This window comes from Belonocnema kinseyi, chromosome 7, assembly GCF_010883055.1.
Source record: "Belonocnema kinseyi isolate 2016_QV_RU_SX_M_011 chromosome 7, B_treatae_v1, whole genome shotgun sequence".
NCBI classification, from domain to species: Eukaryota; Metazoa; Arthropoda; class Insecta; order Hymenoptera; family Cynipidae; genus Belonocnema; species Belonocnema kinseyi.
The window spans coordinates 21,488,937-21,512,559 of NC_046663.1; the positions used below are offsets into that span (position 1 = coordinate 21,488,937).

Below are 23,623 nucleotides of genomic sequence, written 5' to 3' on the forward strand. Positions count from 1 at the left end.
AAAATATTTCAAATTCCTTTAAACTTTTTGAAATTCTTAAAAATTCTCTAAAATATTTAAAATATTATGAAATCCTTTTAAATGATTCCTTGCAATTTTTTTATATGTCCTCAAAAATTTTAAATCCTTCGTAATCTCTTCAAACTTTTCATATCTCTTAAAAATTCCTTGGAATCTTCGAGGAATTCCTAAAATATTTCAAATTCTTTGAAATTCTATGAAATTATTGACTTTAATTGAAAATTCCTTGGCTTTAAAATTGAAATGAAATCTCTTTAGACCCATAAAGACTTAAAAAATGCCTTGGAATATTTTAAAATCAACTAAAATATTTCAAATTCCTTTAAACTTTTTGAAATTCTTAAAACTTCTCTAAAATATTTAAAATATTTTGAAATCCTTTTAAATGATTCCTTGCAATTTTTTTTTTATATGCCCTCAAATATTTAAAATCCTTCGTAATCTCTTTAAACTTTTCTGAATTCTTGAAAATTCCTTGGGATCTTCGAGAAATTCTTAAAATATTTGTAATTCTTTGAAATCCCTTTAAATTATTAGAAACAATTTAAAATTCCTTGGATTTTTTTAAGCTTTCAAAAACACCTCGAAATTGTTTTAAATCTCCTAAAATATTTCAAATCCTTTGAAATCCCTTTCAACATTTGAAAGCTCTTGGAAATTCTTTGGAATTTTTTACAAAGCCCTAAAATTATTCAAATCCTTTGGAATCTCTTTTAAACTTTTTTAAGCCATAGAAAATTCCTTGGCATTTTTTAAAATGACATAACATATTTCAAATTCTCTGAAATCCCTTTTATATTTTTCAAAGCTTTTTGAAAATCTTCGGCATTTTTTTAAATGCCCTAAGATACTTCAAATCTTTTGAAACCAATTCAAAATTTCCTGGAATCTTTTAATATACTTTTAAATATATTAAAACTTCTGAAAGATTTTGGAAATTCCTTGAAATCTTTGATACATTCCTAAAATATTTGAAATGCTTTGAAATCCCTTTAAACATTTTAAAGCTCTGAAAAATTCGTTGAAATCTTTTTAAATTCCCTAAAATATTTCAAATACTCTGAAATCCCTTTACATTTTTCAAAGCTTATTAAAATTCCATGCCATTTTTTTAAATGCCCTAAGATATTTCAAATCTTTTGAAATCAATTTAAAATTTCCTGGAATCTTTTAAAATATCCTTAAATATTTGAAAACTTTTCAAATCCCTTTAAACTTTTGAAAGATCTTGAAAATTTCTTGGAATCTTTTAAAATTCCCTTAAATATTTCAAATTCTTTGAAATCTCATCAAATTATTAAAAACAATGTAAATTTCGTTGGAATCTTTTAAAATTTCCTAAAATATTTCAAATGCTTTGAAATCATTTTAAATTATGGAAATAAATTGAAAATTATACGGAATCTTTTTAAACTTCCTCAAATATTTCAAAAACTTTACAATTTTCTAAAATTCATTTATTATATTTAGAGCTCGGGAAAATTCCTTGAAATTTTTAAAAATACCCTCAAATATTTAAAATCTTCTAGACATTTTGAAAAATCTTGAAAATTTCTTGAAATTTTTTAAAATAACCTAAAATATTTAAAATTCTTTGAAATCTCTTCAAATGATTGAAATCAATTAGAAATTTACTGTAATCTTTTGAAAACCTTAAAATATTTCAAATCCTTTGAAATCCCTTGAAACATTTTGAATTTTAAAGCTCATGAAAATTCCTTGGAATTTTTTTCAAAGCCCTAAAATTATTCAAATCCTTTGAAATCCCTTTAAACATTTAAAATTTCAAAACTCCTGAAAATTCCTTGGATTTTTTCAAAAGCCGTAAGGTTATTCAAATATTTTGGAATCTCTTTTAAACTTTTTTAAGCTCTGGAAAATCCCTTGGAATCTTTTAAAATTCCCGAAAATATTACAAATCCTCTGAAATCCTTTTACATGTTCAAAGCTTTTTAAAATTCCTTGCCTTTTCTAAAATGCCCTAAGATACTTCAAGACTTTTAAAATTAATTAAAAATTTCGTGGAATATTTTAAAATACAGTTTAAACTTTTTTAAAGATCTTGAAAACTCCTCGGAATCTTTTAAAATTTCCTAAAAGATTTCAAACCCAATTCCCAATTCCTTGGAATTTTTTTTAATTCTCTAAAATATTTTAAATTCTTTGAAATCCCTAACTTTGAGTCTTTTAAAATTGCTTAAAATATTATAATACTTTAATATAATCTTTATAAGCTTTTAAAATTCAACAAAATATTTCAAATCTGTTCAAATCCTTTCAAAATATTTTAAATCAATATGAAATTCGTTGGAATCTTTTAAAATTTCATAGAATATTTCAAATCCTTTGAAATCCCTTTAAACATTAAAAATTTTAAAACTCTTGAAAATTCCTTGGATTTTTTTAAAAGCCGTAAGATTGTTTAAATAATTTGCAATCTCTTTTAAACTTTTTTAAGCTCTGGAAAATCACTTGGAATCATTTTAATATTTCCCGAAAATATTTCAAATCCTCTGAAATCCTTTTACATTTTACAAAGCTTTTTAAAATTCCTTGGCATTTTTTTTAAATGCCCTAAGATATTTTAAGACTTTTAAAATCAATTCAAAATTTCCTGGAATCTTTTAAAATACCGTTTAAACTTTTTTAAAGATCTTGAAAACTCCTCGAAATATTTTTAAAATTTCCTAAAAGATTTCAATCCCAATTCCTTGGAATTTTTTTTTATTCTCTAAAATATTTCAAATTCTTTGAAATCCCTAACTTGGAATCTTTTAAAATTACTTAAAATATAGTAATACTTTAATATAATCTTTATAAGCTTTTAAAATACAACAAAATATTTCCAATCTGTTCAAATACTTTTAAAATATTTAAAATCAATATGAAATTCGTTGGAATCTTTTAAAATTTCCTAGAATATTTCAAATACTTTGAAATCCATTTCAACATTAAAATTTTTAAAACTCTTGAAAATTCTTTGGATTTTTTTGAAAGCCGTAAGATTATTCAAATATTTTGGAATCTCTTTTAAACTTTTTTAAGCTCTGGAAAATCCCTTGGAATCTTTTAAAATTCCTTGGAATTTTTTTTAATTACCTAAAATATTTCAAATGCTTAAAACTATTCGAATTTTTCGTAAAACTTTTAATACATTCTAAAATATTTCAAATGCTTCGAAATCCTTTCAAACTATTGAAATCAATTGAAAATTCCATAAAATCTTTTAAAATATCCTCAAATATTTCAAATCCTTGACAATACTTTTAAATTCCTTGTAAATGTTTCAAACTCGGAAAATTCCTTGAAAATTTTAAAAATACCCTGAAATGTTAAAAATTTTCTGAAATCCGCTGGAGCTTTTGAAAGCTCTTAAAAATTTCTTGCAATTTGTAGAAATACCCCTGGGTTGATTTAATTAATTAAATAGGTTTTAAAAAATCACTAAAAGTGACTCTGTGGCAGCCCTAATTATTTTCAAAATACTTAAACCGCTTTTTTTTCAAAATTCCCTAACTTTTGCCATTTTTTTCATGGAAATTCCAGACTTTTCCCGGATTTCCAGGTGATTTCTGAGATCTGCGACCACTCTGCCTACACAGAAAAAATAAATTTAGCTCACCAGCGTCGGATCGATATCGGGAATATCGAGAAACTTTTGGTATATCTGATGAACCTTGTCATACTTGACTCGACCTTCTTCGAAATCAGCATGCGCAAAATAGAGCAACATGTTTTTCGAAAGCAGTGTACTGGTTGCTCTTTCAAACATTGTTGCCGCTTCGTCGCTCAATTGTTTCGAAGCATTGACATCACCTTTTTCGGTGAGAATTTTCGAACTAAGTTCGAGAAAGTGCGCTGCTTGATGCCAGACCGCCGGATGATGTCCAAGACACAATAAACATTGTTCAATCGCAAACATCACTCTACGAGCGACCAACGATGTGTCTTCCGTCCTCAGAGGATTGCTGCGTTCCCAACCAATATATTTTTTCCAAAGTTCAACCTAAAATTTATTTTTAAAATTTTTTACATACTTCAATCGGGGTCGCATTTCATGGGACGATTTCAAATTCCGCGTCAAGGGACATTTTAAAGCAGAAGATAAATTATTTTCATGTTAAATCGTTATTAATTAATAATTGTTCAATTGTTATTTATACATCAAAATTTTGTTTTAAAATACTTTCGAAAAATTCACTAAAAACTATTTTTTTAAATATAAATTTAATTTACGCGTATTTCAATTTTGTGCTTTGTTTTTTGAAAAAAAAAACAACAGATTTTTTTCTTTAAACCTCTAATAATTTTTAAATTATTCGACATGTTCTGAAAACTTTTAATAAATCTTTGAAAATTCAAAAATTGCCTTAACATCTTCACAATTACTTTTTTTTTATCATTTTTGTGAAATCTTGGTTAATATTCTCTTCAATTTAATTTTTCAAAATAAAAAATTACTTTCGGTTTTAAATTTGAGTAAGTTTGAGAAATATTTAGAAGATTTGAAAAAGTATTTATTTTTCAATTTATTTATTAAAAGTTTGAGGAAAAATTTTAATAAATAAATTGAAAAATAAATACTTTTTCAAATCTTCTAAATATTTCTAATACTTACTCAAACTTTTTCTAAATCAATAATTTGCCAACTGTTATTTAATCATCAAAAATCGTTTTTGTTTTAAAATCTTCTTTAGTATTTTTTTTTAAATTGATTTTTTTAAAACAAACAATCATTTTCAATTTTTTTTTTTAAATCTTGGTGAATATTCTCTAAACATTAATTTACCAAAATCAAAAATCATTTTCAAATTTTTATTCTTTAGAAACCTTTGAAAATTCTTTAAAAAACTACTTCATTGTTTCTTCAAAATCTTAAAAAATCCACATTTTGTTTAAAAAAAAAGTTGAAATCTTTTAAAGTTTTCAATTATTTTTTAATCTTTACAAAAATTCGAAATATCCCTTAAAGTTACTGTAACTTTACCTAAATTAATATTTGTTCAATCATTATTTATACATTAAAATTGGTTCTGAAGTATTTTCGAAAAATCAGCTGAAATTTTTTTTTAATAGAAAATCAATTAAAATTTTTGAAGGAATCGGAAGAAATAATTTTTATTATCTTAAAACCTTTTAGAATCCTTAAAAACCTTTCAAATTTTATTTAAAAACCTTCTGTTTTTAAATGAATTGAATTTTTCCTAAAACTTTTGACAGAATCCATTTAAAATCAGACAGAAACTTGAAATCGCGTAATCCGATTGGCAAAATAATCTCAAAATTTATGCGTATTTGAATTTTGCACTTTGCTTGACAAAAAAAAACAAAAAAAAAAACAGATTTTTCTTTAAACCTCTATAAATTTGGCCTAATTCATGAATTTAATGATTTATTTTTAAAATTTCTAAATTATTCGATATTTTCTTTAAAAATTTTAATAAATATAAGAAAATTCAAAAATTGTCTTAAAATCTTCGCAATTACTTTTTAATAATTTTTTTAAAATCTTGGTCAATATTCTCTAAAATGTAAATTTTCAAAATAAAAATTCACTTTCATTTTTAAATTTTTTATTATGTTAAAAAACTTTGAATTTTTTTTTTAAATTAATACATTTTGTTCGAAATATCCCACCTGTTAATTTGTTTTTGATATTTAAGAATAAATTTTTAATCTTTTTAAATCTCTTTAAATTATTTATTAAAAATAAAAATAACTTTCCATTTTGCCAGGAATCGGAAGAAATTATTTTTATTATCTTGAAACCAGTCAAAGTCCTTAAAAAGCTTTAAAATTTTATTTCAAAATCCTCTGTTTTTAAATAATTTGAATCATTCCTCAAATTTTTAATAAAAAAATTTAAAGAATAAATACTTTTTCAAATCTTCTAAATATTTCTAAAAATTATTCAAACTTTTTGTAACTCAATAATTTGCAAAATGTTATTTATTCATCAAAATTCGTTTTTTTTAAACTACCTAATTTTATGTTCAAAATCTTCAAAAATTTAGATTTTGTTACAAAAATATTGAAATCTTTTAGAATCTTTAAATATTTTTTTAATCTTTTCAATTTTTTTTTTAATATTCTGTTAAAATTGATTTTTGAGAATAAACTTTAATTTTGTATTGAATTCGCCCTAAATTATTATTTTAAAAATAAAAATTACTTCGAATTTTTCCAGAAATCGGAATAAATTATTTTTATTATCTTGAAACCAATCAGGGTTTTAAAAAAATGTTAAACTCTTATTTACAAATCTTCTGTTTTGAAATAATTCGAATTTTTACAAAAAGTTTTATTGAATAAATTTAAAAAAAAAAAGACTTTTTTAAATCTTCCAAATATCCCTAAAATTTACTCAAGTTTTTTAAAATAAATAATTTGTCAATTGTTAGTTAGTCATCAAAATTCATTTTTGTTTTTAAATATTTTAAAATGTTAAAATTGATGTTTTCAAAATAAAGAATCATTTAAACTTTCCTTAGGATTCAAGAATGGCCTTAAAACTTTCGATTTCACTTTTTTATAATTTTGACTTTTCTTTCAGTCTTGGTCAATATTCTCTAAAAATTAATTTTTCAAAATAAAAAATCATGTTCAATTTTAAATTTGTTCTCTTGAAACCTTCAAAATTGCTTAAAAAACTACTACATTTTTCGTTAATTGAATTATTGTTCTATTGTTATTTATAAATGAAAATTTGTTCTTAAATTTTTTAAAATTAATTTAACCCTAAAATATTACTTTTCAAGAAAAGAGGTTTATTTTTAAACAATTTGTTGAATATTGAAAAAAATAGTTAAATTTTTAGTATAAAAAAGTAATTTTTAGTTAAAAAATTTTGTTGTATCAAAAAGAAAACGAATTTTCGAAGCACAAAATTCATTCTCTAAAAAAGAAAAAAACTAATTATAATTTAAAAAATACATAAACTTTAAACCAAATAGTTGAATATTCAACCAAGAAAAATATTAATTGTCAACCAAACAGTTGAATTTTCGATAAAATAATTAAATTCTCAGTTAAAAAAATTAACTTTTGAAAAAAAACAAAGAATTTTTAACTAAAATTCTGAATCTTCAACAACAAAAAAATTTAATTTTTAAAAAAGTAGTTGAACTTCAACCAAAATGTGGAAACTTTAACCAAAAAAAAAATATTTTTATAAACAATAAAAAATAAACAAAAGCAAACCTTCAACAAAATACTTGAATATTCAACTGAAAAACATTGATTTTTAACCAACAAATTGATTTTCTAAAAAAAAAATTTTTTTCAACATAATACATAAAATTTCAACCAAATAGCTAAATTTTCAACCGAATGGATAATTTTTTAACAAAAAAGTTAATTTTAAATCGAAACCGATTAATTCTTATTCAGAGCATTGCATTTTTAACCCAAAAACGGTGATTTTTATGAATAAAAGAGAATAATTAATAAAAAATGTATTAAAAGAAAGAAGAACGAATCAAATTGTTGAATTTTCAAGCAAAAAAGAACAAATTTCAATCAAATTGTTGAATTTTAATGCAAAAAAATTAATTCTCAATTAAAACGGATTGATTTTAATCCAGACACTTGCATTTTCAACCAAAAAAGGTCAAATTTCTACAGAAAGAGATTAATTTTTAATAACAAAATTTTATTCAAGAAAAAAATAGATTAATAACAATAAAAAATTTAAATTTTTAAGAAAAGAAGTTGATATTTAATCGGAATGGACCATTTTTTATCCAGGCACTTTCATTTTAACAAAAAAAAGGAGAAAATTATAACAAAAAAGGATTAATTTTCAACAACAACCAATTTTATTCGGAAAAAAGAGACGAACTTTAAGCAAATTGTTAAATTTTCAAGCAAAAAAAATCATTTTTTAATCGACGCAGATTAATTTTTATCTAGCCAGTTGCATTTTTAACCAAAAAGGTAAAATTTCTACAGAGACGAATTAAAAAAAAAGGTATTCAGGAGAGAAGAAAATTTGAAACAAATTATTGAATACAGAAAGAGATAAATTTAGAAAAAAAATATTCAAGAAAGAAAACCAAAATTTAATCAAATTTTTGAATTTTCAAGCGAAAAAGTTTATTTTCTACCAAATAGATAAATTTTACAATAAGTAGTTTAATATTTAATAAAAATAGTTCGATTTTCAACAAAAAATAACAATTTAAATTTTTGAATGTTTCAAAAGAATAATAAATTTAAAATCGAAAATGATTTTTTATTTTGAAAAATTAATTTTTAGAAAAAAAAAAAAAAAAACGATTTTGGAATAAAATCTTAAAGCTTTTTAAAGACTGAAAGTTTTCAAGCCTATGCAAAACTTTATTAGCATCCCTATGAATATTTAAAATAATTTTATATTATTAAGAATTAACTTTTTATAAAAAAGTAATCTCGAAGATTTTGAGGAATTTTTTTTTATTTTACAGACTTTGTTAATAATTTTAAGAAAAATTAAATAATTTGAAAAAACAAGTTTTTCAATTAGGCAATGCAAAATTTTTTTAGGATCCCAATGAAAATTTAAAATGATTGTTTACTTTAGAAATAAATTTTAAAATTGATTTAGAAAAAACTTGAGTAAGTTTTAGAGATATTTAGAAGAATTAAAAAGTTTTTTGTTTGTTAAATTGATTTAATAAATCTTGTTGTAAAAATCCGAATTATTTCAAAACAAAAGAGTTTAAAATAAAAATTTAAACTTTTTAAAGAATCCTGATTGGTTTCAAGATAATAAGAATAATTTCCTCCGATTCCTGGAAAAATTTATAGTGATTTAAAAAAAAAAAAAATTAAGGCAAATTTAAAACAAAATTAAAGTTTATTCTCAAAAATCAAGTTTAACAGAATATTACAAAAACTTAATATCTTACAGTTGAACAATTATTAAATTCGAGTGAGTTCAAGAGATATTTAGAAGTTTTGGAAAGGTTCAAAAATATTTGAAAACTTTAAAATATTTCAACTTTGTTTTAACAAAATGTTAATTCTTTAAGATTTTAAACAAAAAATTGAGTAGTTTTTTAAATAATTTTAAAGGTTTTCGATAAAAAAAAAACAAATTAAAAATTGAAAATTATTTTTAATTTGAAAAAATTAATTTTTAGAGAATATTCACCATGATTAAAAAAAAATTGTTTAATTATAAAAAAGTAATTTTAAATATTTCAAGGCAGTTTTTGATTTATGCTGGATTTATTCAAAGTTTTAAGAAAAATTCGAATAATTTTAAAAGAGAAGATTTTGGAATAAAATTTTTCAAACCAATAGAAAAATTTATTAGAATCCCTAGGAAAATCGAAAATGATTTTTTTATTTGAAAAATGAATTTTAGCAGAATATTAATAAAGATTTTAGAACAAAAACCTTGATGAATAAATAATAATAGACAGTTTATTAATTTAGACAAAAATCGAGTAGGTTTAATTAATATTTTGAAGTTTTTAAAAAGTATTAATTTCTTTTTGAAATTTAATTAATAAAAGCTTTAAAAAAAATTTATATCATTTTAAAACAGAAGGGTTTTTAAATAAAATTTTAAAGGTTTTTAAGGATTCTGATAGGTTTCAAGTTAATAAAAATCATTTCTTCAGAATATTGGGAAAATTTAATGTGTTTTTTATTTTTCAAATAATAATAATAATTTTAAATGATTTTTTTTTTAAGTTTTCAGAACTTTTAGAGAATATTCACCAAGATTTATTTATTATTAAAAGTTCTAAAAAAAATTTGAATCATTTTAAAAGAGAATATTTCCAATTAAAATTTCAAATCTTTTTAAGGACTTTGAAAGTTTTCAAGCCATACACAATTTTATTAGGATCCTTAGGAAAATTGAAAATGATTCTTTATCTTAAAAAGTCAATTTTAACAAAATACTTCAAATGATTTTAAAATAAAAACGAATTTTTATGAATAAAGAACATTTGGCAAATTATTGATTTAGACAAAATTTAAGTAACTTTTAGAGATATTCAGAAGATTTGAAAAAATATTTATTTTTAAAATTTTTTAAATAAAAGTTTGAGTAAAAATTTTTGAACCTTCAAACCAAAGACGAATTTTCTCAAAATGATGAGAATTTTCAATCAAGAAATATGACTATTTAAGATGATTATTAAACTTTACACAAAGCAATTCAATTTTAATCAAACAAATAATTTATAATAATAAATAAATTAGTAATAATTATTAATATAAATTAAAAATCATAAAGGCGGGTATTTTACTTTATAATAAAAATAAAAGCGATATTAACCATTAAACTTTTTCCCCGTAATCTTTAAAGTTTAAATTAAATTCGAAAAAATTTAGTTTAAAATTGATCAAATTGAAAAAAGTTAAATTAATTATGACAAATAATTATATATTTTCTGTTCTAGTTTGGAACAGAATAATTTAAATGTCATAGATGTACAAAAAACAATTTATTTAAAAATATCGTACATTTAAAAAGAGAAGGAAAAGTTTTTCGGGAATAGGGGGGAAAAAACGGGGATTTTATGGAGAAAAAAAGGGAAAACGTACCTGTTTCACTTCTTCTGGATGGCTAGTTGGAGGAACACTCGGAGCACTTCTGTTTAATCCTCTGGTTACAGCCTCTAATTCTTTCGCTACCCGTCGTGCATTCATATAATCCCTCGATCTCTCAATCGCCATTTTCTCTGCAATAATAGGATTTATATTTTGCTCGAATGCCATGTAATCTTTCCATAGCTGTTCCATATTTATCATGGGATTTACCACACCCCTTTGATATACCTAAATATTGGAAAATATAATTATTATTTTTTACATCTTTCGTTCAACAACATTATTTCACGATTATATTAATTAATTATTCGCAGTAAATGTAAATTCAAATTATTTTTTTAAATAATATAAGGATCAAAAAATAACATTTTAATACGTGTTGATACATTCAAGACGAAATTTTTAAAATAGAGTTGAATTTTCGAACCAATTTTTTTTTTAACTAAGAAAGCTCAATTTGAAAAAAAAGAATTACCTACTATTAATGAAGAATTTTTAATCCATATGGAAGAAGTTTCAGAAAAAACTGATGAATTTTCGACCAAATAAAAATAAACTAATTCAATTAATTTTTATTTAATTTAATGTTTTTTTTTTAAATACAATAAGTTCTATTTTTAACAAAATAGTTGAATTTTCGAGCCAAAAGGAAAAAATTTATTTCAGCCAAGAGAGATCAATTTTCAACTAATAAAATAAATGAATTATCAACCAAATAATTGAGCTTTGAACTAAAAAATATAATTTTACAACTATAAATGAAAATTAAAACTTGCAGTTAAAAAATTCTAATTTAAACAAACGAATTATCGAACCAGTTAAATTAGAAAAAGACGAATTAAAAATAATTTTCAATTAAGAAAAATTAATTTTACAGGAAATAGTTAAATTTTCAAATAAAAAAGATAGATTTTTAACCAAACACAGAATAGTTAATTTTTTAGTTAAAAAAAATTAATTTTCAATTAAAAAAATTAAATTCAGTTGAATTGAAGTAAAAAAGACAAATTTTTAACAAAATAGTTGAATCTTCATAAAAAATGATTAATTTTTCAAAAACATAATTATTCTTTTACCCAAATATTTTCATAAATTTCCAACAACTAAATTTCAGTTTTTAATTTTGTTCAATTTTCAAAAATCGAATTTTTGATTTTATTCAACCTTCAAATGTTGAAAATTCAATTTTTAATTTTCTAAAATTAGCAGCAGCAAAAAATTAAACTTTTTGTTCCTTTTTCAAAATGGAATTTTCAATTTTATTCAATTTTCAGCAGTTGAAAATTAAATTTTGTTCAATTTTAGACAATACAATTTCCACTATTGAAAATTCTATCATAATTTTTTTTCTTATCTCAAAAGTCGAATTTTCTACTTTAAAAAATGTAATTATCAATTTTTTATAGTTAAATTTTGGAAATTCAATTTTAATTTGTCCTAAATTTTCAACAGTTAAAAATTTCAGATTAAATTTTTTTTTTCAATTCTCAAGTTTATTCAATTTTCTATAGTTGAAAATTTAATTTTTTCCTTCGCTCAATTTTCAACAATTGAATAATCAATTTATCATTTTGTTCAATTTTTAACAGTTGAGAATTCCATGTTCTCAAATTTTCGTCAATTTTCAACTATTGAAAATTCAATCTTTTAAAAATTATTATCAATTGAATTTTCATTTGTTGAAAATACAATATTTAACTTTCACAAATGAAAATTCAATTTTCAATTTAAATTTCCAAAAGTTAAATTTACAATTATTTTCAGATTTCAAAAGTCGGAAATTGAATTTCCTTTCATTTTTAAAAACTAAATTATCATTTGTTGAAAAAATTTAATTATCAATTTTCTTAAAGTTTCAACTTCTAAAAATTAAATGTTTTATTTTCTTCAATTTTCTTTAATTTTCAACAGCTGAATATTATATTTTCCCCAATTTTTAAGAGCTAAATTTTCATTTGTCGAAAACTCAGTTATCAATTTTCTTAAAGTTTCAAGTTCTAATAAATTCAATTTTTAATTTTCTTACATTTTTAACAAATGACAATTTCATTTTCTTCAATTTTCAACAGTAACAAATTTATTTTTCTCTAATATTCTTCAATTTTTAACAATTAAACTTTCATTTGTTGAAAATTCAATTTTTTTTTAAATTTTGAACAATTGAATTTACAATTTTTTCAATTTCCAAAAGTTAAAAATTTTCTTTTATTGTTAACATATAGATTTTCATTTTTTGAAATTTCAATTATTAATTTTCAAAAATGTAAATTAGATTTTTAATGTTCTGAAGTTTTCAATTTAAGTCTTCAAAAGTTGAAAATTTAATCTTTTTTATTTTGTTTCATTTTCTTCAATTTGAAACAGTCGAAAATTAAATTTTGTCGAATTTTTAATAACTGAATTTTTATTTGTTAGAAACTAAATCAGAAATTTTCTTAAAGTTTCAAATACCGAAAATTCAGCTTTCAATTTTCTTACATTTTCAACCGTTGATGATTCCATTTTTAATTTTGTTCAATTTTCAAAAGTTGAAAATTATATTTTCGCTAGTTTTCAACAACTGAATTTTCATTTATTGAAAATTAAATGATCAAATTTCATTAAGTTTTAACTGCTGAAAATTCAATTTAAGTTTTTAACAGTTGAACATTCAATTTTTTATTTTGTTTCATTTTCTTCAATTTCAAACAGTTAAAAATTCAATTTTGTCAAATTTTTAAAAACTGAATTTTCATTTTTTGTAAATTAAATTATAATTTTCTCAAAGTTTCAATTAGCGAAAATTTAGCTTCCAATTTTTTTACATTTTGAACCTTTAAAAATTCCATTTTTAAATTTTTTCATCAAGTTTTAACTGCTGAAAATTCAATTTCAGTTTTCAACAGTTACAAATTCAATGATCGATTTTCTTAAATTTTCAAAAAGTGAACCTTTATTTTCCAATTTTCTTTAATTTTCCATAGTTGAAAATTGCATTTTTAATTTTTTTAAATTCAATTTTCAATTTTCTTCAATTTAAAACTATTAAAAATTAAATTTTGTCCAATTTTTAACAACTGAATTTTCACTTGTTGAAAATTAAATTATAAATTTTCTTAAAGTTTCAAATGTAAACAATGTAATCTTCTTTAATTTTCTTCAATTTTTAACAATTTAATTTTCATTGCTTGGAAATTGAAGTTTTAATTTTGTTCAACTTTTAAAAATTGAATGGTAAATTTTAATCAATTTTCAACAGTGGAAAATTTATTTTACTTTATTTGTTAACAACTGAATTTTTTGAAACTTCAATTATTAATTCTCAAAAAAGAAAATTCAATTTTTAATGTTCTGAAGTTTTCAACATTTCGAAAATCAATGTTTAATTTTCATTAGTTTTCTTCAATTTTTAGAAACTAAATTTTCATTTGTCAAAAATGGAATGAGTAGTTTTCTTTAAATTTCAACAAAAATTAAATTTTGAATTTTCTTCAATTTTCAAATGTTCAAAATTATATTATCCCTAATTTTCAACAAGTGAATTTTAATTTGTTGAAAATCGAAGAACCATTTATAAAGTTTTAACTGCTGAAAATTCAATTTAAGTATTCAACAGTCAAAAATTTACTTTTTTATTTTGTTTAATTCTCTTCAATTTTCAACTACCGAAAATTCAGATTTTAATTTTCTTACATTTTCAACTGGTGAAAATTCCATTTTCAATTTTGTTCCATTTTTAAAAGTTGAAAATTATATTTTCCCTAATTTTCAACAACTAAATTTTTATTTGATGCGAATCAAAATATAAATATTCTTAAAAGTTTTAATTACCGAAAATTCAGTTTTCAATTTTCTTACATTTTCAAACATTGAAAATTCCGTTTTTAATTTTTAACAATTTTAAAAAAGATGAAAATTACATTTACCCTAATTTTCAACAACTGAATTTTCATTCGTTAGAAATTTCATTTCATTTTCTTCAATTTGAGACAGCGGAAAATTCAATTTTTTCACATTTTTAACAACTGAATTTTTATTTGTCGAAAATTAAAATATAAATTTTCTTAAAGTTTCAAATACCGAAAATTCAGCTTTCAATTTTCTTACATTTGAAACAGTTGAAAATTCCATTTTTAATTTTGTTCAATTTCCAAAAGTTGAAAAAACAATTGAAAAATTAATTTTTAATTTTTTGTTTTATTTTCTTCAATTTCAAACAGTTAAAAGTTCTATTTTGTAAATTTTTTAACAATTGAATTTTTATTTGTTGGAAATTAAAATATAAATTTTCTTAAAATTCCAAATACCGAAAATTCAGCTTTCAATTTTTTTACATTTTCAATGGTTGAAAATTCCATTTTTAATTTTATTCAATTTTTTCTAATTCTCAACAACTGAATTTACATTGATTGATATTTTAATTATCAATTTTCAAAAAGTTTTAACTGCTGAAAATAAAATTTCAGTTTTCAACAATTGAAAATTTAATTTTTAATTTTGTTTTCTTTAATTTCAAACAGTTAAAAATTTAATTTTATCAAACTTTTAACAACTGAATTTTTCATTGGTAGGAAATAAATAAAAAAATTTGCTTAAATGCAGTTTACAATTTTCTTACATTTTCAACCTTTGAAAATACCATTTTTAATTTTGTTCAATTTTCAAAAGTTGAAAATTATATTTTTCCTAATTTTGAACTGAATTTTCATTTGTTGAAAATTTAATTTAATTTTCTTCAATTTGAGACAGCTGAAAATTCCATTTTTTCGAATTTTTATTTGTCGAAAATTAAAATATAAATTTTCTTATATTTTCAAATAACGAAAATTCAGCTTTCAATTTTCTTACATTTCCAAAGGTTGAAAATTCCATTTTTAATTTTATTCAATTTTTTTCGAATTCTCAACAACTGAATTTACATTGATTGATATTTTAATTATCAATTTTCAAAAAGTTTTAACTGCTGAAAATTAAATTTCAGTTTCCAACAATTGAACATTTAATTTTTTATTTTGTTTTATTTTCTTCAATTTCAAACAGTTAAAAATTTAATTTTATCAAACTTTTAACAACTGAATTTTTATTTGTCGAAAATTAAAATATAAATTTTCTTAAAGTTTCAAATACCAAAAATTCAGCTTTTAATTTTTTTAAATTTTAAAAAGTGGGAAATTCCATTTCTAATTTTGTTCAATTTTCTCTAATTCTCAACAACTGAATTTACATTGATTGATAATTAAATTATCAATTTTCAAAAAGTTTTAACTGCTGAAAATTAAATTTAAGTTTTCAAAGTTAAAAATTTAATTTTTAATTTTGTTTTATTTTCTTTAATTTCAAACAGTTAAAAATTTAATTTTATCAAACTTTTAACAACTGAATTTGTAATTCGTAGACAATAAAAAAAATTGCTTACATGCAGCTTACAATTTTCTTACATTTTCAACCTTTGAAAATACCATTTTTAATTTTGTTCAATTTTCAAAAGTTGAAAATTATATTTTTCCTAATTTTGAACTGAATTTTCATTTGTTGAAAATTTAGATATAAATTTTCATGAAGTTTTAACTGCTGAAAATTCAGTTTAAGCCTTCAACAGATGAAAATTTAATTTTTCATTTTCTTTAATTTCAAACAGTGAAAAATTCAATTTTATCAAATTTTTAACAACTGAATTTTCATTTGTTGGAAATAAAAAAAAATTTACTTAAAGTTTCAAGTACCTAAAATTCATATTTTCCCTAATTTTCAAAAACTGAATTTTAATTAGTTGAAAATTTACTTAATAGTTTTCATACAGTTTTAACTCCTGAAAATTAAATTTAAGTATTCAACAGTTGAAAATTTATTTCTGTCAAATTTTTAACACCTGAATTTTCATTTGTTGTAAATAAAATTATAAATTACATTCCATTTTAAATTTTGTTCCATTTTCAAAAATTTAATTTGTTATTTTATTCAATTTTCAACAATTAAACCGTTCATTTTCAACTCTTAAAAATTCACCGCAAAATTCATCTCTGATTAATTCCTTGTTAAGTTGTTGAAATTCCATTCACGGCGATTTAAAAAGGTTCAAAATCCTTACCATAATTAAGAACACTTTTTCCATTAAAAAAATACCATCAGCAATAATTAAAACCTAAAAGTATTTCGCCCGAAAAATAATGTTACTTCTACATTTATTAGAGAATAGGTAAAAAACAGGTATTTCTCAAAAAAAAGGGGGGGGGGGGACGCGGGAGGATATGGGAAAGACAGATTCCTAAAATTATGCATCATGATTCTCTAAATCCAATAATTTTAATCTAAATTGCAAAAATAATACCTTAAATGAGAGAAATATAATATCATTATATAATAATTATTTCTATACCTTTCTGACAGCGCTGATTTTCTGGTTCTCAGCATAAGAACCTACAGCCTCAACACTTTTCAAAAACATGACGTAATCGTTCCAGATACTGAAGGAATGAATGTCCATTCCAATTTTGTCCAATGCAAAGTCGTATGCCTGGGCCATTTTCTCTCTATGAAAAATCGTCACACTCATGATAAATTTATGGGGGGGAAAAAGAAGAAATTATACAACAAAAAAAAAGGGATAATAATTTGGGAAAAATGACTCACTTGTATGTCGCAAGACTCGCCTTTGTTTCTTTGACATATGAAAGGTATAGCTTCCATAATTCAATATTTAAAATTTTCATAAGGCACCTTTGGAAAAGCTGTTAGAGAAACAATAAAAATAAATGGTATTGACAAGTGATTAGGTGAATAAAAATAAAAAAATTTCTTTAACCCTTTTCGGCATACATTTTTCAGGGAAACAAGTTTTCATGAAAATTGGTACATAGACGTTTTTTGGGGTCGCTGATTACGAAACTCAGATTTTGAAAATTCAAAATGGCGGCTAGCATTTGGAATTTTTTCCCCTGAAAATTGGTATACGGGGGTTTTTGGGATCAGGAATCTGAACTCAAATTTAGAAAATTCAAAATGGTGGATCCAATATGGCGACCTAAATTTGGAATATTTTTGGATTTTTTTGAGAATTGGTATACAGGGGGTTTTTGGGGTCGCTAATTACGAATCCGGACTCAGATTTTGAAAATTCGAAATAATAATTACAAAATTAGTAATGTGAACAAATTTTTAAAAAATTATAAAATAGAAGAATGAAAAAAGATAAACAGAATTTAAAATTTTTTTATTGAATCTACTGCAACTGTACACTAATTTTTAAAAAAATTCAGAAAACTTTATTATTTTCGCCGCCATATTGGATCCGTCATTTTGGATTTTCATAGTCTGATTTCAGATTCGTCATCAGTGACCCCGAATACCTCTCTATACCAATTTTCAGAAAAAAATCCAAAAATATTCCAAGTTTCAGGTGCCATATTGAATTTCCAAAATCTGAGTTCATATTCGTAGTCAGCGACCCCATAAACCTTTATGTACCCATTTTCATAAGGATATAATGGAAGGTTTTTTCAATAATTAATTTTTTCAACAAAAAAGACTTTTTTTCATCTTTGTTTATAAGTATTAAAAAATTCTTAAATTAAAAAAAAACCTGTGTAAAATCCGATAAAAACTACTCTAAAATCGCAAAAAATGATATGAAAAAAGGTGAGAATACGATGTTCCCACCATGCCGCAAAGGGTTAATTAATCTCAATGAATATTATTCACTGAAAAAATTACTTATCGTCCACCTTACTTACCATTTAGGCAAGTTTTTTTTTCTCGAAAAGATGAGTAATTTTAATGAAAAGCCACAGAACAAGAGAAATTCCCTTTATTGGTTTCGTTACAGAAAATCAGCAATGAGGTTTCAATATAGGTAAATAAGAATCGACCAATGTATTAATTATATTAATGGTTTATTCAACAAAACAGAGAATTAATATTATACTTTAATATATGAACGCAAAAATATCGAGTATAGGCCCCATAAAACAAAATTTTATTTATTTTTCCATAAGTGGGCACGTGAATTTATTAATAAATTAACACGGGATCTAGAAATAAATGATCCCAAGGCATCAGAGAAAAATCAAGACAATGTGAAGCAACATAGTGTGACGATTGCAAGTTTTTTTTCTTTCTTTTTTTGCAATAACTATAAATTTAATTATTTATTTTTTATTATCTATTATTTAAAACATTCTTGAAAGTTATAAAAATATTGAAAAATGTTAATAATGTCACATCATGCTACTTCTATGTTGTTCCCGAATTTTTGAGGCATGAAATTCCTCAAATATTCGTAACTGGGAAAGGTTTTTTTTTTTTTTTTATAAATGCACACATTCATGCTCGCAATCACAACCTGCAGTCACTGTCTTAAATTCTGACGAATTAAATTCGGTTCTAAAACTCAAACGAGCTCTTAATTTTTTTTTTTTATATTTCTACCGATCTGAGAGAAATCCAAAGCTTCGAGGACACTCACAAATTAATATTTTCAACATATGACCACGAACTCATATGAAACGTTCTCAGGCTTCACAGCGCTAAATATTCTCAAAAAAGGGACATTAAAAAAAAATAGGGGACAAAATAGGGAGAATATACTCATTTTTTAAGTAAAAGTCGCTAAAGATTTTTTATGACCAATATGCAACTTTTAATATTTAATAATTCTTATTTTTTAGAGTTTTTAATTTTTCTTAAAAACTGAAGTTCATTGTTCTTCGCAAAGATGACTCAACCAAAGTGGCCGAGCAGCTTCATTTTCAAATTTCCCAGACTTTTCCCTGACCAACTTTTATTTCCCCTAAAATTGAATATTTAAAAAAAAACATTTTACTCTTGTAAGAATTTTAACATAAAATTTCATGCAAAAGGAACAAAACAATAAAATTTCAAATCAAAAATTTTAAATATCAAATTCATTTATTTCGACTGAAAAAGATTACTTTCCTACCATAAAAGATGAATTTTCAGTTAAATTTTAAACAAAATAATTCAATTTTAAATTTCTGAAGATGAATTTTTAATCAAATATTCGAACATAAAAAAAAAGATTCAGCTTAAATAAAAAAAAAGAGTTTCAATTTCAACCAAAAACTGTAAATTTCTAATTCAAAAGGTCGAATTTTCAAAAAAAAAAATTGATTTCCAAACAGAAAATATGACTTTTTACTAAAATAGTTAAATTTCCAAACGAAATAATTTCATTTTCAAAAAATAATAAAACTTTTAAAGAAATTGTTGAATTTTCAAACTAAAATAAAAAAATCCTTAATAATATAATTCAATTTTTAACAAAAAAGATTAAACGTCAATCTATAAGTACAAATTTGGAACAAAAAAGTTGAATTTTCGACAAAAAAATATGGCTTTATAACAAAATAGTTAAATCTTCAACAAAATAATTAAATTTTCGACCAAATGGTTGAATTTTTAACAAAAAAGAGATGACTTTTCATTACAAAATGACAAATTTTCAACAAAACAGATAAAATTCCGACAAAAAATTATGAATTTTTAATGAAATAGTTCCATTTTCAACAAAATAATTGAATTTGATCCAAATTTGTGAAATTCAAAACAAATTGTTAAATTTTCAACAAAAAAAAAACGATGAAATTTCAATTCAGACGAACAAGATTTTTAAAAAACCGTTGAGTTTCCGACCAAAAAAGACGACTTCTTAACAAAATAGTTGGATTTTTTTTAGAAATAAATTTAATTTTTAACAAAAAAGAGTTGAATATTCAATACAAAAGAACGAATTTCAACAAAACAGTTGAATTTTCGACAAAAAAGGATGACTTTATAACAAAATAGTTCAATCTTCAACAAAACAATTAAATTTTTAACAATAACGAGATGAATTTTCATTCCAAAACAACGAATTTTCAACAAAACAGATTAAAATTCCGACAAAATGATGAATTTTTAATAAAATAGTTCCATTTTCAACAAAATAATTAAATTTTGATTCAAATTGTGAAATTTAATAAAAATGGTTAAATTTTCAACAAAAAACGATAAAGTTTTAATTTAAAAGAACAAAATTTAAAAAAAAAAACAGTTGAGTTTACAACCAAAAACGACGACTTCTTAAGAAAATAGTTAAATTTTATAACAAGATAATTGAATCTTCAATAAAACAATTAAATTTTTAATAATAAAGAGATGAATTTTCAACAAAAAAGATAATATTCCGACAAAAAATGATAAATTTTTAATAAAATAGTTCCATTTTCAACGAAATAATTGAATTTTATCCAAATTGTTAAATTTGCAAGAAAAAAGAATGAAGTTTCAATTCATAAGAACACAATTTTTTTTAAGAAGTTGAGTTTCCGACCAAAAAAGACGACTTCTAAACAAAATAGTTAAATCTTCAACAGAATAATAAAATTTTCAACAAATTAGTTGAATTTTTGAGGAATAAATTGAATTTTTAACAAAAAAGAGATGAATTTTCAATCCAGAAGGATGAATTTTCAACAAAACAATTGAATTTCCGACAAAAAAAAAGGATGAAGTTTTAACAAAATAATTCAATATTCAACAAAATGATTAAATTTTCCAAATAGTTGAATTTTTAAACCGTTTCAAGTCAAAAAAATTAATTTTAAACCCCAAAAAATTATTTTTCAACAAAACAGTTCAATTTTAAGGCAAAGCGATGAATTTTTAACTAAAATGGTGAATCGTCAACAGAAAAATTATTATTATTTTTTTAATAAAATGGTTCAGCCTTTAAACAAATATTTAATTTTTAACAACAAAATATATATTTTCAGCGAATAATTCAATATATTATTCAATTAAAAAATATTTTTATTTTAAATAAAAACCGTTTGAATTGAACAACAAAAATAAACTTTCAACAAAAAAGTTGAATCCTTAACCAACGAAAATTAATTTTGAACCGAACCGTGGCATTTTTATTTTAAAAATATCATTTATACTAAAACGTATGAATTTTTTAACAAAAAGGACGAAATTTAAAAAAAGTTTATTTTTCAAGCAAATATGAATTTTCAAACAAAACAAAAAAAATAATTTTTTACCAAAATATTCAAAGTTTTAATCCAAAAAGATGAATTTTTAACTAAAAAGGATGTCTATTTAATTAAATTATTGAATCAATAAATAAACAAAGTTTGAACTAAAAATATAATCATAGGAATAAAAAATTCTGCAAAAAATGAAAATACAAAACAAATAAATATTATTATTATTATTATTATTAAAAATATATTTTTTTGTACAATAAGTCACAAATCAACTAATGATAAATAAAATTGCTCGAATATTGAGAATATTAAGGGATTAAATTATCAAATTCAACTTTCGTTAAAATTACATTGCATATAATTATATTTAAATACCTAGAAAATAAATTAAACCAATTTATTCTGCACATTTAAATTTTTTATTGAAAGAACAATTACATTCTCGATTACCAAAAATTATTTTCATATTTTTTGGTTAAAAAATCGTCTTTTTGGGTTGAAAATCCAACTGCCTTTTATGGAAAGATCTTTTTTTTTTTAAGTTTGCTACTTTTTGTTTGCAAATCTAATTCCTTTCTTGAAATTTCAATAATTTTGTTAGTCCATTTTTTTAAAAATTCAACTTTTTCGGTTGAAAATTAAATTTTTGGTTTCAAGTTCAACTAATTCATATTGAATTAGTATTTTTCGATTATATTTGACTGTTTTTTATTTCAGATAAAAAATTTTTAAGACTGAAATATCATCTATTACATTTTATGATAATTTTCAGTTTTGGGTACCGAGTTTAACAATAAATTTAAAAAAAATGAAACTCATGGGAAATATTTATCTCTTTATTAGAAATAATTTCCAGCACCGTAAATGCCAATACAACTCATTATTTGTATAGCCTTAAAAATATATTTTTAAATTAATAAAGTCGCTAAAATAAAATTAAAAAACTTAATTTTTGTTAAAAAATTTTAATTTCAGACTATTTTCCTGATTGAAGCGATTTCATTGATTTAAAACCAATTATAATTAAAAGAATTTGTGAAATTATTGAATCAATTTTTTTTGGAATTAAAATAATATTATCAGTCATTTTTTTATGAAAAAAACTTTAATTTTTACGAAAAAATTTTGAAACTTATAAAAAATAATTATTTTAACAATAGTTTTTATAATTGAATTTTTTCTTACTGTACCATTTAAAAAATATTATTATATTTTATTAAATAATGGCCTAATTATTAAGAAAAAGATCCTCGATAACTCATACTCTTTTCGATTTAGAAAATAGTTGAATAATCTCCAAATACAATTATTTATTAAAAAAATGTCTTAACAAAAATCTAAAAGAGTATATTTGTAGAGAATTTTTTCTCCGAAAAGGCATGCTTTTTTTAACTTTAAGCATTTTTTTTTTAATTGGTAAAAATCGATAGTAACATTAAAAATTTGATTGAAAAGAAAATTCTTAAAATAAATGTTTTTCGTAAGTTCAAAATTTTTCAATAAAAATAATGTTTTTTTTTAAATATCATTATTAATAATATTATTTTGACTTAGAATTGTAGAGAAGGGTTTAACTTAAAATTTAAGAAATAAGATTCAGAATAAATAAAAAAATTTCTTCTTCTTTAACATCCAACACTCAAATTACACTGAAATATTTTTGGAAATAAAAAAAAGAACAAAGAATCGAATAATATCTAATAAATTATTATTAGAAAATGTAATATTCTATTCTATTAAAATTTAAAAAAAAAGAGTAAAGAAAAAGAAGGCCTTTCTTTCTCTCGCTTTTTTTATTCATTAAAAATGTTTGAATAAATTAAAAATTAAACTATACAAAAATACAAATTATTAACTAATCGTAAAAGTCACATATCGGCTATAAAAAAAAAACAATTCTTATAACCACTAAGATTATTTTTTTAATCCGAAAAAATACAGAATAACTTTCTAACCAAAAGAAAAAAGAATTTTCCGCATGAAAGTTCTAGAAAATCAAAAAATCGGGATCGGGCGTTAAAAAAAGTGTAAATATAAAAAAAAAAGTGTAAATATAAAAAAAAGTGTAAATATAAAAATGTGTAAATCTA

General features: G+C 21.7%; 1 protein-coding gene across 1 annotated transcript in view; it reads right to left on the reverse strand.

Annotated features, from left to right (window-relative positions):
• The window catches only part of LOC117176869 (protein suppressor of forked), an 86,475-nt gene that overhangs the window by 35,719 nt on the left and 27,133 nt on the right, over positions 1-23,623 (reverse strand). The window contains exons 5-8 of the mRNA XM_033367219.1: positions 17,179-17,276; positions 16,925-17,078; positions 10,564-10,797; positions 3,644-4,027 (exon numbers count right to left, since the gene is read on the reverse strand). Coding sequence (XP_033223110.1) covers positions 3,644-4,027; positions 10,564-10,797; positions 16,925-17,078; positions 17,179-17,276 — 870 coding nt within the window. The remainder of the gene's footprint in view (positions 1-3,643; positions 4,028-10,563; positions 10,798-16,924; positions 17,079-17,178; positions 17,277-23,623) is intronic.